Genomic DNA, 17,603 nt, shown 5'->3' with positions numbered 1-17,603 from the left:
TTTAATCTAGCGGGGCATGTGCAAAACAAGGTACGGAATTAAAAACGAGAGCGTTGACGTAAACCTGCAGCCAGAGCTGTTGTTATGGAAACATAATCAACACCTATCGTTACTATAATACGTGTCAAAGATAACCGAATTAAACCTAGACGGAACATGTAAACCACTAATAAGCAGATAAACATACAGGCACGCTCATTAAAACTTTATAAAAGTAAGGTTTTAGTCCATGATTTACATCAAGCGATCTAATTACAGCTTTATATTTAGACATGGGCGACATTAAATACCATGAAACATATGTGGTGTGTTTGTTTCTTTTAAAACCTAGTCATTACGGTTTCACGCAACCGGTGGATATTATTAACATCAATATTTTAGTCTTCCGTGTGTATGTTATAGCAGTGTATCAGTAGAACTTACGTTACACCTTTAGACTTTAAGAATAATGTATTAAAATGTTTCAAAAAATATATAAAAAGGTTTGATCGAAGGTGAAGTTTGTCGTTTGCGAATTATAATTGCAGGGAAAACAAGACGGAGAGATTGGGTGAGATTAGAAGGACCAGAAGAAATCTTGTTTTCATTATTAATTATACTTTTATTTTAACAAGAAACATGTGTATTTATTGTTGCCTGGCAATAACTAATGAACTAAATAAATAAGCAAATGAAGTAATTAATGTAATAAAAAGACAAACCTGAGCAGTTCTGTTCTGTGGTACACTTAATTTCAGGGCCAGAAAAATGTTCGCAAGCGGCTGAAACAAATTCGCCAGATTTCACTGCGCTGTACTTTCACCAATCACAGATTTTGTGAAAAGATATGATTGTTACAGGCTTAGAAACACGTTCGTATATAACAGACCGGACCTTTAAAGGTGGATTAGGTGCGATCAGTGGGGGGGGGGGGGGGGGGGGGGGAAAGGTCTCTAACGGTTAAGTGCATGGAGCTGAATAAGATTTGAATGATTTATTTGTTTATTTTTTACTCATTGAGCCCGCCCTCATTTTCACCCACTTACATATAGCTCCGCCCCCAAATCTTATCATGGTTCAACTGTTGGCATTACCGAGTACGTACTGTCACAGTATAAGATTTTGGACGCGTGTGAACAGTGTGAAGGGGTGTTGAGGGAGTGTCTATAAAATGACTGACAAGAGGCAAATCTGTTTTTTTTTTTTCTTTATATATATATATATGTACACTTGGTCTAAGACTTTTTTTATATATATAATTTCTTCAGAATTTCCACATTATTTGTACTTGTAAGAAAGGAACATTGCCTACTGCACCTTTAAACGTGTAAAAGAACACTTAAGCTGTTTATGAAAAAAAAAAATAGACAGAAATATTTTTGAGTAGATCTGTCAGTGTCAGGAAAAACCTGGTTGTGTAAAAACTAGCAGGAGAGCAGCACTGAGCTGACGCTACTCCACATCCTACCTGTCCTTCTAGGTGTCCTTTTGTCTCTTCAGCCGAGTGTCGCTTTGTGTGCAGGGGGACGTGTTAAAGCACATTTTCCCCTTAGCCTTGCTCACACACTGCTTTCACACCTGCAGTAGGTACGACAGCAGACTTCAACTCCATAAAGAGAGAAGAAGACTATATGTACATCTTCTCTCTCTCTCTCTCTCTGTCTCTTTCTCTCTCTCACACACACACACACACACACACACACACACACTGTAACAGGGCTATAGTAATATCCTGGGAGAGTCTGGTTTGCCTGTTAATATTTTACGCAAGGCTCTCTTCAGTTGAATGCACACTATCTTCTTCATCAGAACACACACACACACACACACACACACACACACACACACACACACACACACACACGCTACATTTAAGTGAGCAATCCACAGTTTTCAGCCCTGCACTGGGATAGCCAAAAAAAAAAAAACCTTTCAAAATGCAGTTCTAATTTCTAATACCCCGAGTGCAAAGGTATCGGATTAAACCATGGAATACTGCAACGGACATTACTGATGTAGCAACTTGACACAAAATACATTTTAAACTGTTTCTTTACAAGGAGGGGCTGTCTTTTGGGTATGTTAGCTAAATATATAGTAAATAGCTAGCTTGCTAATAGTTGCCTGAAATAAGGTAATAAATATACCTGGGTGATTGTTAGATTAGCTAAACTAGCTTAAATAAGGTAATAATATACCTGGGTTATTGTTAGAGCAGTTAAACTAGCTTAAATAAGGTAATAAATATACCTGGGTTATTGTTAGAGTAGCTAAACTAGCTTAAATAAGGTAATAATATACCTGGGTTATTGTTAGAGTAGCTAAACTAGCTTAAATAAGGTAATAATATACCTGGGTTATTGTTAGAGTAGCTAGACTAGCTTTAAATAAGGTAATAATATACCTGGGTGATTGTTAGAGTAGCTAAACTAGCTTAAATAAGGTAATAATATACCTGGGTTATTGTTAGATTAGCTAAACTAGCTTAAATGAGGTAATAAATATACCTGGGTTATTGTTAGAGTAGCTAAACTAGCTTAAATGAGGTAATAATATACCTGGGTTATTGTTAGAGTAGCTAAACTAGCTTAAATAAGGTAATAAATATACCTGGGTTATTGTTAGAGTAGCTAAACTAGCTTAAATAAGGTAATAATATACCTGGGTTATTGTTAGAGTAGCTAAACTAGCTTAAATAAGGTAATAATATACCTGGGTTATTGTTAGAGTAGCTAAACTAGCTTAAATAAGGTAATAAATATACCTGGGTTATTGTTAGAGTAGCTAAACTAGCTTAAATAAGGTAATAATATACCTGGGTTATTGTTAGAGTAGCTAAACTAGCTTAAATGAGGTAATAAATATACCTGGGTTATTGTTAGAGTAGCTAAACTAGCTTAAATGAGGTAATAATATACCTGGGTTATTGTTAGAGTGGCTAAACTAGCTTAAATAAGGTAATAATATACCTGGGTTATTGTTAGAGTGGCTAAACTAGCTTAAATAAGGTAATAATATACCTGGGTTATTGTTAGATTAGCTAAACTAGCTTAAATGAGGTAATAAATATTCCTGGGTTATTGTTAGAGTAGCTAAACTAGCTTAAATGAGGTAATAAATATACCTGGGTTATTGTTAGAGTAGCTAAACTAGCTTAAATGAGGTAATAATATACCTGGGTTATTGTTAGAGTGGCTAAACTAGCTTAAATAAGGTAATAATATACCTGGGTTATTGTTAGAGTGGCTAAACTAGCTTAAATAAGGTAATAATATACCTGGGTTATTGTTAGATTAGCTAAACTAGCTTAAATGAGGTAATAAATATACCTGGGTTATTGTTAGAGTAGCTAAACTAGCTTAAATGAGGTAATAATATACCTGGGTTATTGTTAGAGTGGCTAAACTAGCTTAAATAAGGTAATAATATACCTGGGTTATTGTTAGAGTAGCTAAACTAGCTTAAATAAGGTAATAATATACCTGGGTTATTGTTAGAGTAGCTAAACTAGCTTAAATAAGGTAATAATATACCTGGGTTATTGTTAGATTAGCTAAACTAGCTTAAATGAGGTAATAAATATACCTGGGTTATTGTTAGAGTAGCTAAACTAGCTTAAATGAGGTAATAATATACCTGGGTTATTGTTAGAGTGGCTAAACTAGCTTAAATGAGGTAATAATATACCTGGGTTATTGTTAGATTAGCTAAACTAGCTTAAATGAGGTAATAAATATACCTGGGTTATTGTTAGAGTAGCTAAACTAGCTTAAATAAGGTAATAATATACCTGGGTTATTGTTAGAGTAGCTAAACTAGCTTAAATAAGGTAATAATATACCTGGGTTATTGTTAGAGTAGCTAAACTAGCTTAAATAAGGTAATAATATACCTGGGTTATTGTTAGATTAGCTAAACTAGCTTAAATGAGGTAATAAATATACCTGGGTTATTGTTAGAGTAGCTAAACTAGCTTAAATAAGGTAATAAATATACCTGGGTTATTGTTAGAGTAGCTAAACTAGCTTAAATAAGGTAATAAATATACCTGGGTTATTGTTAGAGTAGCTAAACTAGCTTTAAATAAGGTAATAAATATACCTGGGTTATCACTGGAGTAGCTAAACTAGCTTGCTAATAGTTGTCTGAAAGATTATGATAAATATAGCTGGGTGATCACTGGAGTAAGTAAACTGGGTTGCTAATAGTTTGCTTAGCTAGATTAGCTAAACATAAATAATTAGCTTGCTAATCGTTCCCTAAAATAAAGTAATAAACGTAGCTGGGTTCTCATTAAAGTAGCTAAACTAGCATGCTGTTAGTTCCCTAACATAAGGTAATACATATAGCTGGGGTTCTCATTAGAGTAGCTACAGATAAATACCTAGGTTGTAAATAATTGTTTAAAATAAGGTACTACTGTATATATAGCTATTTGGCATTAGAGTAGCTGAACATGAATAACTAGCTTGCTAACAGTTCACTACAGTAAGGTAATAAAGCAGCAGCCTATAAATAGCTAGGTTATCATTAGTGTAGCTAAACATGAATAGCTAGCTAGCTTGGTAGTTATTTACTGTAGAATAAAATAATGTTTTAAATAAGCTGCAGTAGCTAAACGTTGAGTATGGGTATAAGATAGAAAGCTAGCTAGCTAAATTCTGATATAAAAGGTGCTCTTGTGGTGTAACTGAGACCTTCTCTGTTCTGAAGACTTTAACACGGCGTAAAACCTACTGTTACAAAGCACTGACACTGGAGACTCCTTCCATCAGTGTTAGATAAACATCTTAGAGAAAATGTCGACATATGAATGATTTGAATAAAAGAATTGTTCAATAAGAACCTGATTTTTTTTTAAACTTGTTTATTATTCGATTATATTTAATCCCTTGTGTATGAGCTGTTACTATGGAAACAGTCACATATTAGAACAAGCGCGTTCACCTGAACCTGTGATTTGAATGACGGCTACGTTATTATCGGAGCTCCTGTTATAGGAAATGATTCAGCACTTTCTGACCAATCAGATTCGAGAATTCAGCAGAAAGAGAGCGGAAAGGTGCCGCTTGTTTCAAACTGTGCTTTTTATTATTTATTTATTTATTTTTACCTTTACATGCCGTTGAACTTGTTTGAAAATGTTTGAAACAGATTTATTTTTTTTTTTAAGAGTAAAGAAGTCGGCTCATATTCCTCCTGTTTTTCAGAGGTTTTTTTTTTTCACTTATTATTGTCGTCTGTGGATTAAGGATTGCTTTCTCTGTGCCAAGTTTTAAAAAATATGTATATTTATTCATTTATTTATTTAAAATTTGAAAGACTTTGAAGCATTGTGGGGTTTCTGAGTATTTGGCACGCAGGTGCTGTCAAAGCTTTTTTTTTTTTTTCTTCTTCCAGCCGAATGGTTAGATGGATGGAAGTTGTGGAGTCTGTGTGTCTGTGTTTGTTTGAGAAGTTCAAAGTGAAGCATGTGAGCTTGCCCTTTTTTTTTTGTTTGTTTTTCCAACAGCACAAGGCATTTTAATCCCTCTCAGCTGGTCAGGATGATGTGCATGTTTGCCTCACCTTAATGAATTTCTTCTGAACGTCCCTTTTCCTGTTCAATTCTGGATGGAGAAAAAATATATCATGTAAATCCAGTTTCATTTTAACACTAATGTATTCGTCGCTGCCGATTTAGCGGGACTAACAGATGAAGTGTAGAGGCACGTGCGATGAAACCGAGCAAAGATTCATCTAATCTAATCGAAATAATCCTGTATTAGTCATTCAGATTAATCTGAAATGCGGTCTGATGAGACACGGATAATAATCTCACACTAATAGGACCGCGCTTCTCAAAATAAGTCTCTGACGTACTTTCAGATGCTTTTTGGATTCCAAAAAGGTTTCTACTTGAAACTGTCTCTCAAAGAGCAACAGTCTTCACAGAAGGTTCTAGGTAGAATCTTTGAGGGTTCTCCCAGAGGGACAACCATACAACGTTTTTTTTTTTTTTTTTTAAGAGTGTACAGACAGGGTTTGTGTTTATTATTGATGAATTCACTGTAGCCAGATAGAAGAAAGGATTTATCTATCTATCTATCTGTCTATCTACCTATCTATCTGTCTATCTCTTTATCTATCGATCGATCTATCTCTCGATCTCTCTATCTATCAAGCTCTCTTTCTATCTCTCGATCTATCCATCTATCTAAATATCTATCTATCTATTCATCTATCTATCTATCTGTTTGTTTTACTTACTTGCTTTTTACGTAGTTACATACATATTGAATCATATATGATGACGATGGATACTATTTATTTATTTACTTATTTACCCGCGTACATACTTATTTACTTATACAATGCGCTGCATAATGGACACTCTATTTGTTTATTTGTTTGTTTGTTTGTTTACTTACCTGTTTACTCGCTCACTTATTGACTTACATTTTATTCATTTAGCAGGTGCTTTTATGCGAAGCGAGTTACAAACGAGGAAATGCGATGTACTTATCCACTGTGATGATAATGAACACTTTGAATGGACGTATTTACGTAACTACGTATATAATTATATCATATGATGACCACGGATACTATTTATTGATGTGTTTAATTGATTCATTTACTTTCTTACCTACATACATACTTATTTACTTATACGATGCGATGATATGGACATGTTATTTGTTTGTTTGTTTGTTTGTGTTTCCTTATGATGACACGGGATACTAATTTTTTTGTTTGATCGATTACTTATGTATTTATTTATTTCATCGAAAAAAACTTATTTCCTTACACAATGTTATGAAAATGAACGCCGTTTATTTATTTACGTACTTACCTGCTGAAAAACAAAACAAAAAAACAATTAAAAAAAAAAAAGGGTTTAATGGTTATAATGGGAATTGTATTGGTTTTATATGATTTATATGATTCATATGATTTGTTGATGGTTGTGTGATGTGCAGGAGGCGCTCGAGTCCAGGAGACTGCCGGAGATTATAATCCCCTCGCAGCAGGTGAACAGCCAGATCAAACGCATGAAGAGGGACTGGGTAATTCCTCCTATTAATGTCCCGGAGAACTCCAGAGGACCTTTTCCACAGGAGCTGGTCAGGGTAAGGTGTCTCTCTCTCTCTCTCTCTCTCTCTCTCTCTCTCTCTCTCTCTCTCTCTCTCCCTGTCTTCATTTTACTCTTATAAACCCTCACACACTTACACACACACTCCTGGACGGATGATATAAGTCAGAGCAGCCTGCGGCTACATCGCTTCACCATAAGGCCTCATATACATGTTCTATCAGAAGCATACAGCACTCTTTAACCGTATTCGCTCGTCCTACGCCTGCACGCATAGCTTGCCCCGCAGACAACATATAATCCCAGCGCACTCCAGAGCACCCACACGGTTCACACACCCACACACACCATCTGCTATCACCGAGTCAAAGAACCCTCCTTGACGGCATCGCGAGAGCGTAGCCGTGACTCGAGAAATGAATATTGGTTATATAAGTTGTAATTAATTTCAGCATGGCACCGGAGAACTTCATCTGCCTTGAAGCGTGTGAGGGTTCTGCACCAAGAGGTCGCTCCTTCAGGACTTTAATGAGTTCTGTTTCACCTCTGTATCCGTATGTGTGTGTGTGTCTAGATCCGCTCGGACCACGATAACAAGGTGAACCTACGCTACAGCGTGACCGGCCCTGGAGCTGACCAACCGCCCACCGGCATCTTCTCCATCGACCCCATCTCAGGAGAACTGAGCGTGCTCAAACCACTCGACCGCGAGCACATCGCCAGCTTCCACGTAAGTGCAGATTGAATCAAATAAATAAATAAAGGAAATTCGTTTCTGTAAAGAAGCGTTTATTTAATTGACTCGCACAGACTCTGTGTGCCTTCGCTGTGGAGTTCATTCATTCCCTGTGGAGAAAATGAAAAGTTGCTACAAATGCTGCATCATCAATTTTGTAAATCTGTAGCCTGACTTGTGACAAATTTCATATACTGTAAATAAATGTCTCTTGAATTTGTGAATAATGCTGCGTTCAACTCGAGTGGGAAGTCAGAACTCAGAATTATGTCACTTTTAATTTGCGAGGGGGAAAAATAAAACAGTGTTCATCCCTTCTTAGCAACAAGCTAGCCTGCTAGCATTACTGATATGAGTGATTTATACGTTTCCCCTCAAAACTGTGAACTGTATAGTCAGCGTTAAAGATTTAACAAGCGAATATATCTGTTTGTTGATTGAGCTAAAGCAGATACTATGAGATATATGCTATGAATCAGTTAGAAGTAGAGAAGTGCTACTGTGTTTACTGTTGATGTTCTGAGCGGCCATGTTGATTTGACGTCACATGGTGCACTCATAGTTGAGGAGACCTTCTCGACTTTCCAAGTCCAGGAAGCGTTTTCTTTGTTTTTTTCCTAGTCAGAGGTTAGTTGAGTTACAGCCCTTGGTTGAATTCACTAAAACTTATTTTGTACTTTATAGTTTTTGGGGAGAAAAATAAAAGAGCATAGAGTTTGTAGTGGTAAATTTCTTGTATGTACACTTTTAGAAGGAAAAAAAGTTAGCTCCCCCTTTAGTTGTCTGCAGCCACCCACTTAGCCACACCCACCAGGTTTCTACAGCTGTCAACTTAGCCACGCCCACCAAGCATCTACTTATCTATCCACTCTCTGCCCTAATCCAGTTAGCCATGCCTACTAGCAATCTGCAGCCATCCACATAGCCACGCCCTTCAGCTCTCTGCAACCATCAACATAGCCACGCCCATCAGCTTTCCGAACCAATCCACTTAGCCACGCTCATCAGCTCTCTGCACCAATCCAGTTAACCATGCCAATCAATTCTCTGCAGCCATCCACATAGCCACAACCACCAGCTCTTTCAATTTAGCCACACCTACCAGCTCTCAGCTATCCACTTAGCCACGCCCCCTCATCGCTCTGTAGACTTCACTTACCCATATCCAACAACTCTCTGCAACCCTTCACTTAGCCACTCCCCTTAAGCCCTCAGCAACTATCCACTTAGCACCAGCCCTCGGCTCCCTGAAACCATCACTTTAGCCGCACACCATCATCTCTTTGCAAACATACACATAGCCACCCTCATTTAGTTCTTTGCAGTAATACACTCTGCCCCACCCCCTTTTGCTTTCCGGAACCAAGCCACACTTCTTTCGCTTTTTGAATCCATCCATAGCCCCAAACTCTCATCTTTCTGCAAATGTCCACACAGCCCCACCCCTTTAGTTATTTGCAGTTGTCTATGTAGCCCCACCCCCTCAGCTCTTTGCAGTGGTGAAGATGTAAATTATTATGTATTATGCCTATTCTATAATGATTTCCCTCATGGCAGAGTGGATGGCGTATGGACTTTCATGTGCCGAAAGAGAAGCAGGATACATGAGAGACTTATTGTACATTTTTTTGCGTTTTATCTAACGAGTCGTCTTGGCCTACATGGAGATGTTGGAATGAGGCGCTTGCTCTGTTTATTTCATGTATTGTGAAAGGATTTTATTATTTTTTTTTACTGGGGAGTTGGTTGGTAGGCTCTCTGTCTGACACGTACATTTGTTATGTGTGTGCTTTACGCTGCCCATCTCAGCGCGACTTAAGGCAGTAAAAATGAGGCATGTTCCTCACCGGCTCAAAATGGAGCACGCATCGACACGGCCATATCTGCGGATTTACTGCCACAATTTCACAGTTAGAAACTGCATCTTCAAGCATTACTCTCAGCAAGTTCTCACAGAGCTCATGAGCCTATGGCATTTCAATTAACACCCCCCCCCCGCTTCCCCCCCCCCCCCCCACACACACGCACAGATCTGTAGACTTTCATCGATATCATTTAACATCGCACATAATTTTGCAGTGTGAGAAAACGATGGCCTGTAGAAGCTTATCTTCAGACTAAAAAGTATAATGTGTGTGTGTAAGTGCTGCATAATAGCACATTATGATTATACTGCTACGCATTGCAATTCTAATATGCCTTGTAATGTATTTCAGCAAACTGGTGAGGCTGTAATGTGTCACATTTATTAACACACTCATTGGACTAAATGCTCAGAGAACACAAAATATTACAATTTTTACACACTCATTTGCATATTATAGTCTTTCCAGATATCTGTCACGCACATGAATTTTTTTTTTTCTGAGATATACTTTACTACACAAAAATGTGTATTGTGTGTGTGTTTTTTGGTTAAAATGACTAAATAGTTGTAATTATTTATTTATTTTTTAATAAACATTTATGGACGTTTACCCCTGCAGATAGGGGGCGATAGAGCGCACCAAAAGACGTCGCATCTCAATCCTTACTGTCCCTCTGGACCCAAAGTGCCCACAAGCTTAACTAGTGGCCAGTTTCAGTACTGTTTTGTTAAACACATCTGTTGCGTAAGAAATATTTCACGTAAGCAGGCGTTTGCAGTACAGTGTTAAAATAAGAACATGCCTGCACTTGATAGTAAGCACAAACACAGGCGAAGTGTTATCTCATCTATCTTTTGTTGTCTACTTAGTCGCTTATTTGCAGTTATCTATTTAGCTCCGCCCCTTTTGCTTTCTGTAAGGGCGTAAATTGTCATTTGTAAATGCAAAACAGAGAACACTGTAAAGTTTGGATGCAGAGCAGTAATACGAACTTGCCATGACAGTATTTTAAATTGTGGATTTCGGAAAATTATGATCGTCACATTTACGTACAGTTACCGACATTTCCCAGCGTCGTTTCCTTTTCTTTTTTTCTTTTTTTTTATACGTGACTGTCTTACAATGAGCTTTATCATGGGAGAGTTGGTGGCATATGGACATTCCTGCACATATGAAGCATTTTCATTGATGATTTGGACCAGTAAGTGCTGTGTGTTTTACGGCTGCTGTTAATGCATATACTTTTCTGAAAGTGTGTTTAAATCATCTGTGTGTGAAGACTAGACCTCTTTAGCTCTTGTAAAACCACCATTAGTCTATAATTATGAATCCTTAGAGACTCTACTGGTGCTTTTTGGATAAAAGCACCATGCCAAATGACTAAATGTAACTGTGTGTCGTGTGCAGCTGAGAGCGCATGCAGTGGATCTGAACGGCAATCAAGTGGAAAACCCTATTGACATTGTGATCAACGTGATCGACATGAACGACAACCGACCGGAGTTTGTTCATCAGATCTGGAATGGGACTGTACCAGAGGGCTCCAGGCCAGGTGTGTGTGTGTGTGTGTGTGTGTGTGTGCCTGTGCATATATGCATTTAGTTTTTTGTGAGGACCAACAAAGAAGCAAATGTCCTAACAAAGATAGGAAAGTGTCAAATGTCCCCACAAACATCCATTAATAACAATAATGGAAGAAAGGGGGTGTGTGTGTGTGTGTGTGAATACATGCATTTAGTCTTTTGTGAGTACCCAAAAAGGATCAAATGTCCTCACAAAGATAGGAACGTGTCAAATATCCCCACAAACAACCAGTACTACCAAAAATGGAAAAAGGGAGTTGGGGGTGTACATGTATTTACACCTTTGTGGGGACCAAAATGGACCAAGTGTCCTCACAAAGATAGGATGGTGTCAGATGTCCCCACAAACACCCATTAATATACATGTGTGCCATAATATGTGTGTGTGTATGTAATAATATGTGTTTGTGTGTAATAACCATTATATATATATGTGTGTGTGTGTGTGTGTATGCATGCATTTAGTCTTTCGTGAGGACCCAAAAAGGATCAAAGGTCCTCACAAAGATAGGAAAGTGTCAAATGTCTTCACAGTCACCAGTCCTCAGAAAAATAGTGTTTTTACAGCTTTTATTTGAAAAATCTAATCTAAAAACTAATCATTGTATCAATGTTAGGCATCTTGCAAAGATGGAAATGTGAGTGAGTGTGTGTGTGTGTGTTGTGAGAACCAAAAAGGAGCAAAGGTCCTCACAATGATATAAAAGTGTTAATTGTCTTCACAATCACTCGGTCCTCACAAAAATGTGTGTGTTTGTACAATGGCTATAGTTGAGGCTAAGGTTATGGCTCGGTTTAGCTATCATTATGTCAATGAAAACGACCAACTGTCCTCACAAAGCTAGGATAGTATCAAATGTCCCCATAATCACCCAGTCTTCACAAAAATACAGTCTTTTTATGTGTTTATTTGAAAAATCTGAATACTTATTTCTTGGTTACTGAGGTTAAAGTTAGACCAGATCATTAATTAGTCATTGCAAAGTCCTCACAAAGGAAGAAAAATGAGCTTGTGTGTGTGTGTGTGTGTGTGTGTGTGTGTGTGTGTGTGTGTGTGTGTGCGCACAAGCTGTAGAGGTTGTTATTGATTATTAATGTTTCTTTGGCTCTCCTGTAAGTGCCTCGGCGTAACAGAGCTCATTAAAAAGTTTTTGGGATGATAAACTGAGGACTCATTTGAACTGCTACTGCAGTCATTAAGAAAAATCTTAAATTAATAATCCTAACTGAGTTACCTTAACTGTGTATTGATGAGAAACTGAGAGAGAGAGAAACATGACTAGTATTTATGGCTAATGGATTGTTTCCCTTTCAGGCACGTCTGTAATGACAGTAACATCCGAGGATAAGGACGACCCGCGCACGCAGAACGGCATGCTGCGCTATAAGATCCTGTCCCAGAACCCCGAGAGCCCGAGTGCCAACATGTTCACCATCAACAACCGCACTGGCAGCATCATCACCGTGGCGGCCGGGCTGGACCGAGAGGTATTACATTATAAACTTCTGAAATCCTGTCGACTCAGTGCATGTATACGGATTTTTAGAAAGCACTGTGTGAGTTTGTTGACAGCAAATCAATCTGATCATCAAACTTGGATGACACGCTGGCTGAAATCAATTTATGATGTTTGCATTTGTTTATTTATTACAGCAAATTCCCCGTAGCCTCTAGGTTGGAACGTTGTAAAATATTTACATATTAGAAGTGGGAGTAAATTTCAAAACAGCAAGAACTGATTTGTGGCTGATTTTATTTTTTTATTTTATTTTAGTTCTTAAACCATTTTGGCTACAGTACGTACAATCTTTGTAAGCCAAATACCTCTTTAACAGGCTAGGTTCTATTTAGAAACCTCTATAGGAAAAAAACGTAAATCATATTATTCAATGCAATGGTCATCTATATATACTACCAAATATACAGTATATAATGAATATACTAACAAGTAATGCTCAATAATAAGTGTGATTGTGTGTAATTAAAAATTCTGATTTAATTACTTAACAAACCCATGTGAATTATAGTTGTAATTCGATTTACGTTCAATTATTATATTGGAACATTGTCGTATTATTTCTTTCCCCTTCCCTGTTAAGCACCTTTTGTAGTACATACCAGGGCTGGGTGATATGACAAAACTATCATATCACGATACTTGAGGAATTTTTTTTACGATACACGATGCATATGACTATATATAATTTATCTAGCAAACTGTCGCAAAACAGTAGTAAAATAAAGAAAAATGGTAAACTGAGTTTGATGATCCTTTTCTTTAATGCCTAAAAATACAACAAAGATTATTATTATTATTATTATTATTATTATTATTATTTTTAATTACGTCAAATCAACGGCATCCATTCAGTAACATTTAATCTTTCATTATTAAAAATGTATAAAAAAAAATCATCACCATACCAACTAATACTTCAGAAAAGTGTACCGAGTAATCATTTATCATGATATCGATATTATAACGATATATCGCCCAGCCCTAGTACATACCTCCAAGTACCCCTATTTGCAGAACACCGTGATAGACATGATGGAAACGTTGTAGGAACATTACGAAGTATCAAGTGAAAACGTTTTCGAGCGTTCTCGTGATCAAAATTTTCTAAAACGTTTGGCTGGTCTAAGCCTGTAATTAATTATGTTACTGTTTGAGCTACGCAAGCAGAAATAAAGCAGAAGTGTTATTCGTGTTTCTGCAGACTCCGCCTCCTGCGCTAGGATTGGTCAGTAGATTTTTTCCCCCTCACATGTCTGTAAGCGCTATATATATATATATATATATATATATATATATATATATATATATATATATATATATATATTTCATAATGACAGTTTGCTCATCTTTTGGTGAAGATTGTGTTTTAAATTTGTTCAAAAGTCTGATGGGTGTGTGATTTTTTATTTTTTTTTGGAATAGTTGATTTTCACGTTAAAAATTACGTGAAATCACGTTACATGCAGCAGATTCAGAGTAAAAACAACATAACACTCAAAAGCATTATTTAAATTCGATCAGTTGATTGATGGTCGTGACAAAGAGGGATATTCTGATTTAATTCGATTATTATTATTATTTTTTTTAAATCTACAAAAATAATCATTGCTCTCAGATCACAGCGATCTTTAACAAATCGCTGTTAAACACATACGGACATGTAGCGAGGAAGAGTTTAGCTGGATTTTATTTATTTATTTATGTATTTGTTTATTTATTTATTTATTTCTGCTCTAGAACACTTAATTCAGCTCATTAGCCAATTATAAAGTCCTCATTAGCTGAGTCAGGTGTGCATTGTCTGGAAATCTAAACTCAGGGAACCCGTGTGAGAGCAGGTTGGACAGCTTCCTGCCTCATCCTCGTTCCTTCTGGTACCTAATGAGGCTTTTAATGGCAGAGCGACTAATGTCGGATAAAATGTCTGCTGCTGATGATTCGTCGCCATCGCGGAGTGTGGAACACCTTGGCTGTGCAAACAGTGATATATTTACTTTGGTGTGCACGGGAATGTGTGCGTGTGCGTGTGCGTGACTGTGTGTTGACATGTGTGCGACCTCCAGTCATCACAGGCCTGTTTAATTAAAATGCCTTCCAGACAGAAATAAAACCTAAATAAAAATAAATAGATGGTAAAATGCTAATAAGGGACGCCCTTGGTCAATCTATTCCGCTCCGCGTCCTCGGTAATGTATGCAGCCGGGCTAATGAAGCCGGAGTGCGATACGGAGTAACGCTGTCCGCCGCCCACGACGCGTTATTGACACTGGTCTTGCGGGATGTTAATGGGGGTATTAAATATAATGATCAGCGTAGCGGCTTCACTCTGGGAGTGCAGGAGTGTGATGGACCCATTGATCTCGCTCTGTGGTCAGAAAATAAAAGTGTCTAGAGTTTGGGGAAGACTCTGTACTCTATAAAGTCCGCGGAAATCAAAAACACAGATATCCTGATGTTCCTGGTGCAAATTAGGCACGGAATTCAGACTCGCAACTTTCCGTTTGAAACCAATCAGACTGTGCGAGTGAGGAGGAGGTTTAATAAGTAGCAAAAAGTCACCGGAAACACCGAAATGTAAAGTAAACATGCAATTATTATTATTTTGTGACTCAGACTGAAAGCAGGGTCATACTGGAAGATGGCGTTTCAGAACCAAGCGAGCTAAAACACCTCGATATAAATGTCTAAATTATTTAAATGTGTGCTTCTCAAGCACTCAAGTTAATTACCTCTCTGATAAATGTGTGGCAAGCTGGGAAAAACCTTCACATGATGAAATTTTGACACGGATAGTTTCGTCATACGTTCCTGAGCTGAAGTGCATGTCTCTGTCTTTTTGTGTGTGTGTGTGTGTGTGTGTGTGTGTGTGTGTGTGTGTGTGTGTCTCAAGGCCAAGTACATTTATAGATTTTTTTTTTTTTTAAAAGTCTGAAAAAATAAAAATAAAAATTCATTCTGCACTGCAGGAGCATCATAGACATTTTGAAAGCTGGGATCTGATTACAGATTGAATCGAGTATGATAATTTCCATTTCCAACAACTTAATCAAAACGTGACATTCTCAGTGAGAGGAAATCACATTTACTGTAGCTATCTTTAGGCAGCTCGAGACTCTTTACTCAGCATGATCTTTTGCAGGAAGAAGAAGTCAGGATGAAAACGTGAATTTAAAAAAAAAAATAAACGTTTCCGTGTCATTTCGGTGAAATATACGCATATTTATGGTTTCTTAAACGAGTTTCTCCAGACCAACACAGAGATAAGCTGAATGAGCAGCAGAGATTTCAAATAGTTCCCCAGCCTGATTGTTTTGTTTCTCTTTCCAGAAAGTTCCTCAGTACACGCTGATCATCCAGGCCACGGATATGGAAGGGAACCCGATGTACGGCCTTTCCAACACTGCCACGGCCGTCATCAGAGTGACTGACGTCAACGACAATCCACCGGAATTCACCACCGACGCTGTGAGTAAAAAAAAAAACAAAACGCAATGTATATTCATTGTTACAAGTAATAAAAAGGCCTAACAATGTGTTTCATGATACTCAAAGTGATAGCAGTTCAACACTTTGCATCGTCCTTTATGAATGTCATTTAATGATAACTTGTAGGTCCACTGTGCCTTCAACATAATATTCACGCCTGATTGTGTAACTCTTAATTTATCACATCACACATCATCTAATCTTCAAATCAGGTTTGGAGACCAAAGACTTTTCTGTTTTTCACTTGCTTTTCTACCCCATTTCAATTCAATTCCTATTGAGCGAGCCGGTGGCGAGGAAAAAAACGCCCTAAGACGATATGAGGAAGAAACCTGGGTAACAACGGATCGTGTGAAAGTAAAAGAAAGTTCATGATGGTTTTTATATGAAGTCTGTTTGTTGAACTAGTCCACTGATCACTAAAGGAGATCTGAGTGTAAAACTGCATGTGGTAAATACAGTCCCAAGGCCGTCGCAGCAACCGTCGTCCCAGCAACCACAGCGAGAACGTCCATGTGGAATTGAGGTCCAAAACCATTTCCATGGTACTTCAAGCGGCACCGTCCTCGGCGATCTCCAGGCCGTAGCCTCCAGTTAATGAGCGCTCCATCCATTTGAATTTTCTAGTTAACTGATAACTACAGTTAAATTTCACCACCAAGAAATGGCACAAACTTTTGCATAAAAGTTTCATAATAGTGTGTCGTTCCTACTGTCGTCAGCCTCCGTCCCGCTCTTTCTCTGTTCCTCTCTCACGTTTCTCTTTTTAAAGACGGGTATATTATTACCAAGCTGCTCTGTTCAATATCTGATTGTTATACAAAACAAGAAGAAAAGAAAAGGCACAAGTGTGTTTAATGGAACCGGAATAGCATTGGAAGGAAGGAAGGACATTTCTTATTACTTTTATAAAGCTGTGCAAGAGCCAGGTATATTTGGAGAAGAACCTGGTTGTGTTTGACAGCCAGTTCTTTAGATATTAATGAGGACTTCAAAAACAGTACCTCTGGGTTTTGTTTAATCAGCAGAGGTATTAAGAGCCGTCTCGCCGCCTCGGAGAAACTCGTCCTCCAAAAAGCTGTCAGACTGACTTCTCTTCGATCAGTCTCTCTCACACTCACTCACTTGCTCACTCAGAATAACGCAAATCACGTTTTCCAAACGTGTCTGATTCAATTACCTGCAGAGTATTTCACATTCACTAGCATTCAGAGGAAGTATTTCAGCATGATAACATCATCGGGTTCATCGTGTAGATTAAATTCTCGTTTGTAAAGCACATTTGCGATGTTGGGAAGTGATTTTGTGGTGGGAAAATGGATGCAGTGCCAAAATTTATTGTTAGTTAAATAGTAT

The 17,603-nt window shown here is 37.7% G+C and overlaps 1 protein-coding gene across 1 annotated transcript in view; it reads left to right on the top strand.

Annotated features, from left to right (window-relative positions):
* The window catches only part of LOC128610397 (cadherin-2), a 105,354-nt gene that overhangs the window by 67,463 nt on the left and 20,288 nt on the right, over nucleotides 1-17,603 (top strand). Inside the window, exons 4-8 of the mRNA XM_053629688.1 lie at nucleotides 6,942-7,091; nucleotides 7,629-7,784; nucleotides 11,066-11,210; nucleotides 12,557-12,729; nucleotides 16,089-16,226. Of these exons, the coding sequence (XP_053485663.1) occupies nucleotides 6,942-7,091; nucleotides 7,629-7,784; nucleotides 11,066-11,210; nucleotides 12,557-12,729; nucleotides 16,089-16,226 (762 nt within the window). The remainder of the gene's footprint in view (nucleotides 1-6,941; nucleotides 7,092-7,628; nucleotides 7,785-11,065; nucleotides 11,211-12,556; nucleotides 12,730-16,088; nucleotides 16,227-17,603) is intronic.

This window comes from Ictalurus furcatus, chromosome 7 (assembly GCF_023375685.1).
Source record: "Ictalurus furcatus strain D&B chromosome 7, Billie_1.0, whole genome shotgun sequence".
Classification (NCBI taxonomy): Eukaryota; Metazoa; Chordata; class Actinopteri; order Siluriformes; family Ictaluridae; genus Ictalurus; species Ictalurus furcatus.
This window is presented reverse-complemented; position numbering and strand designations above follow the sequence as displayed.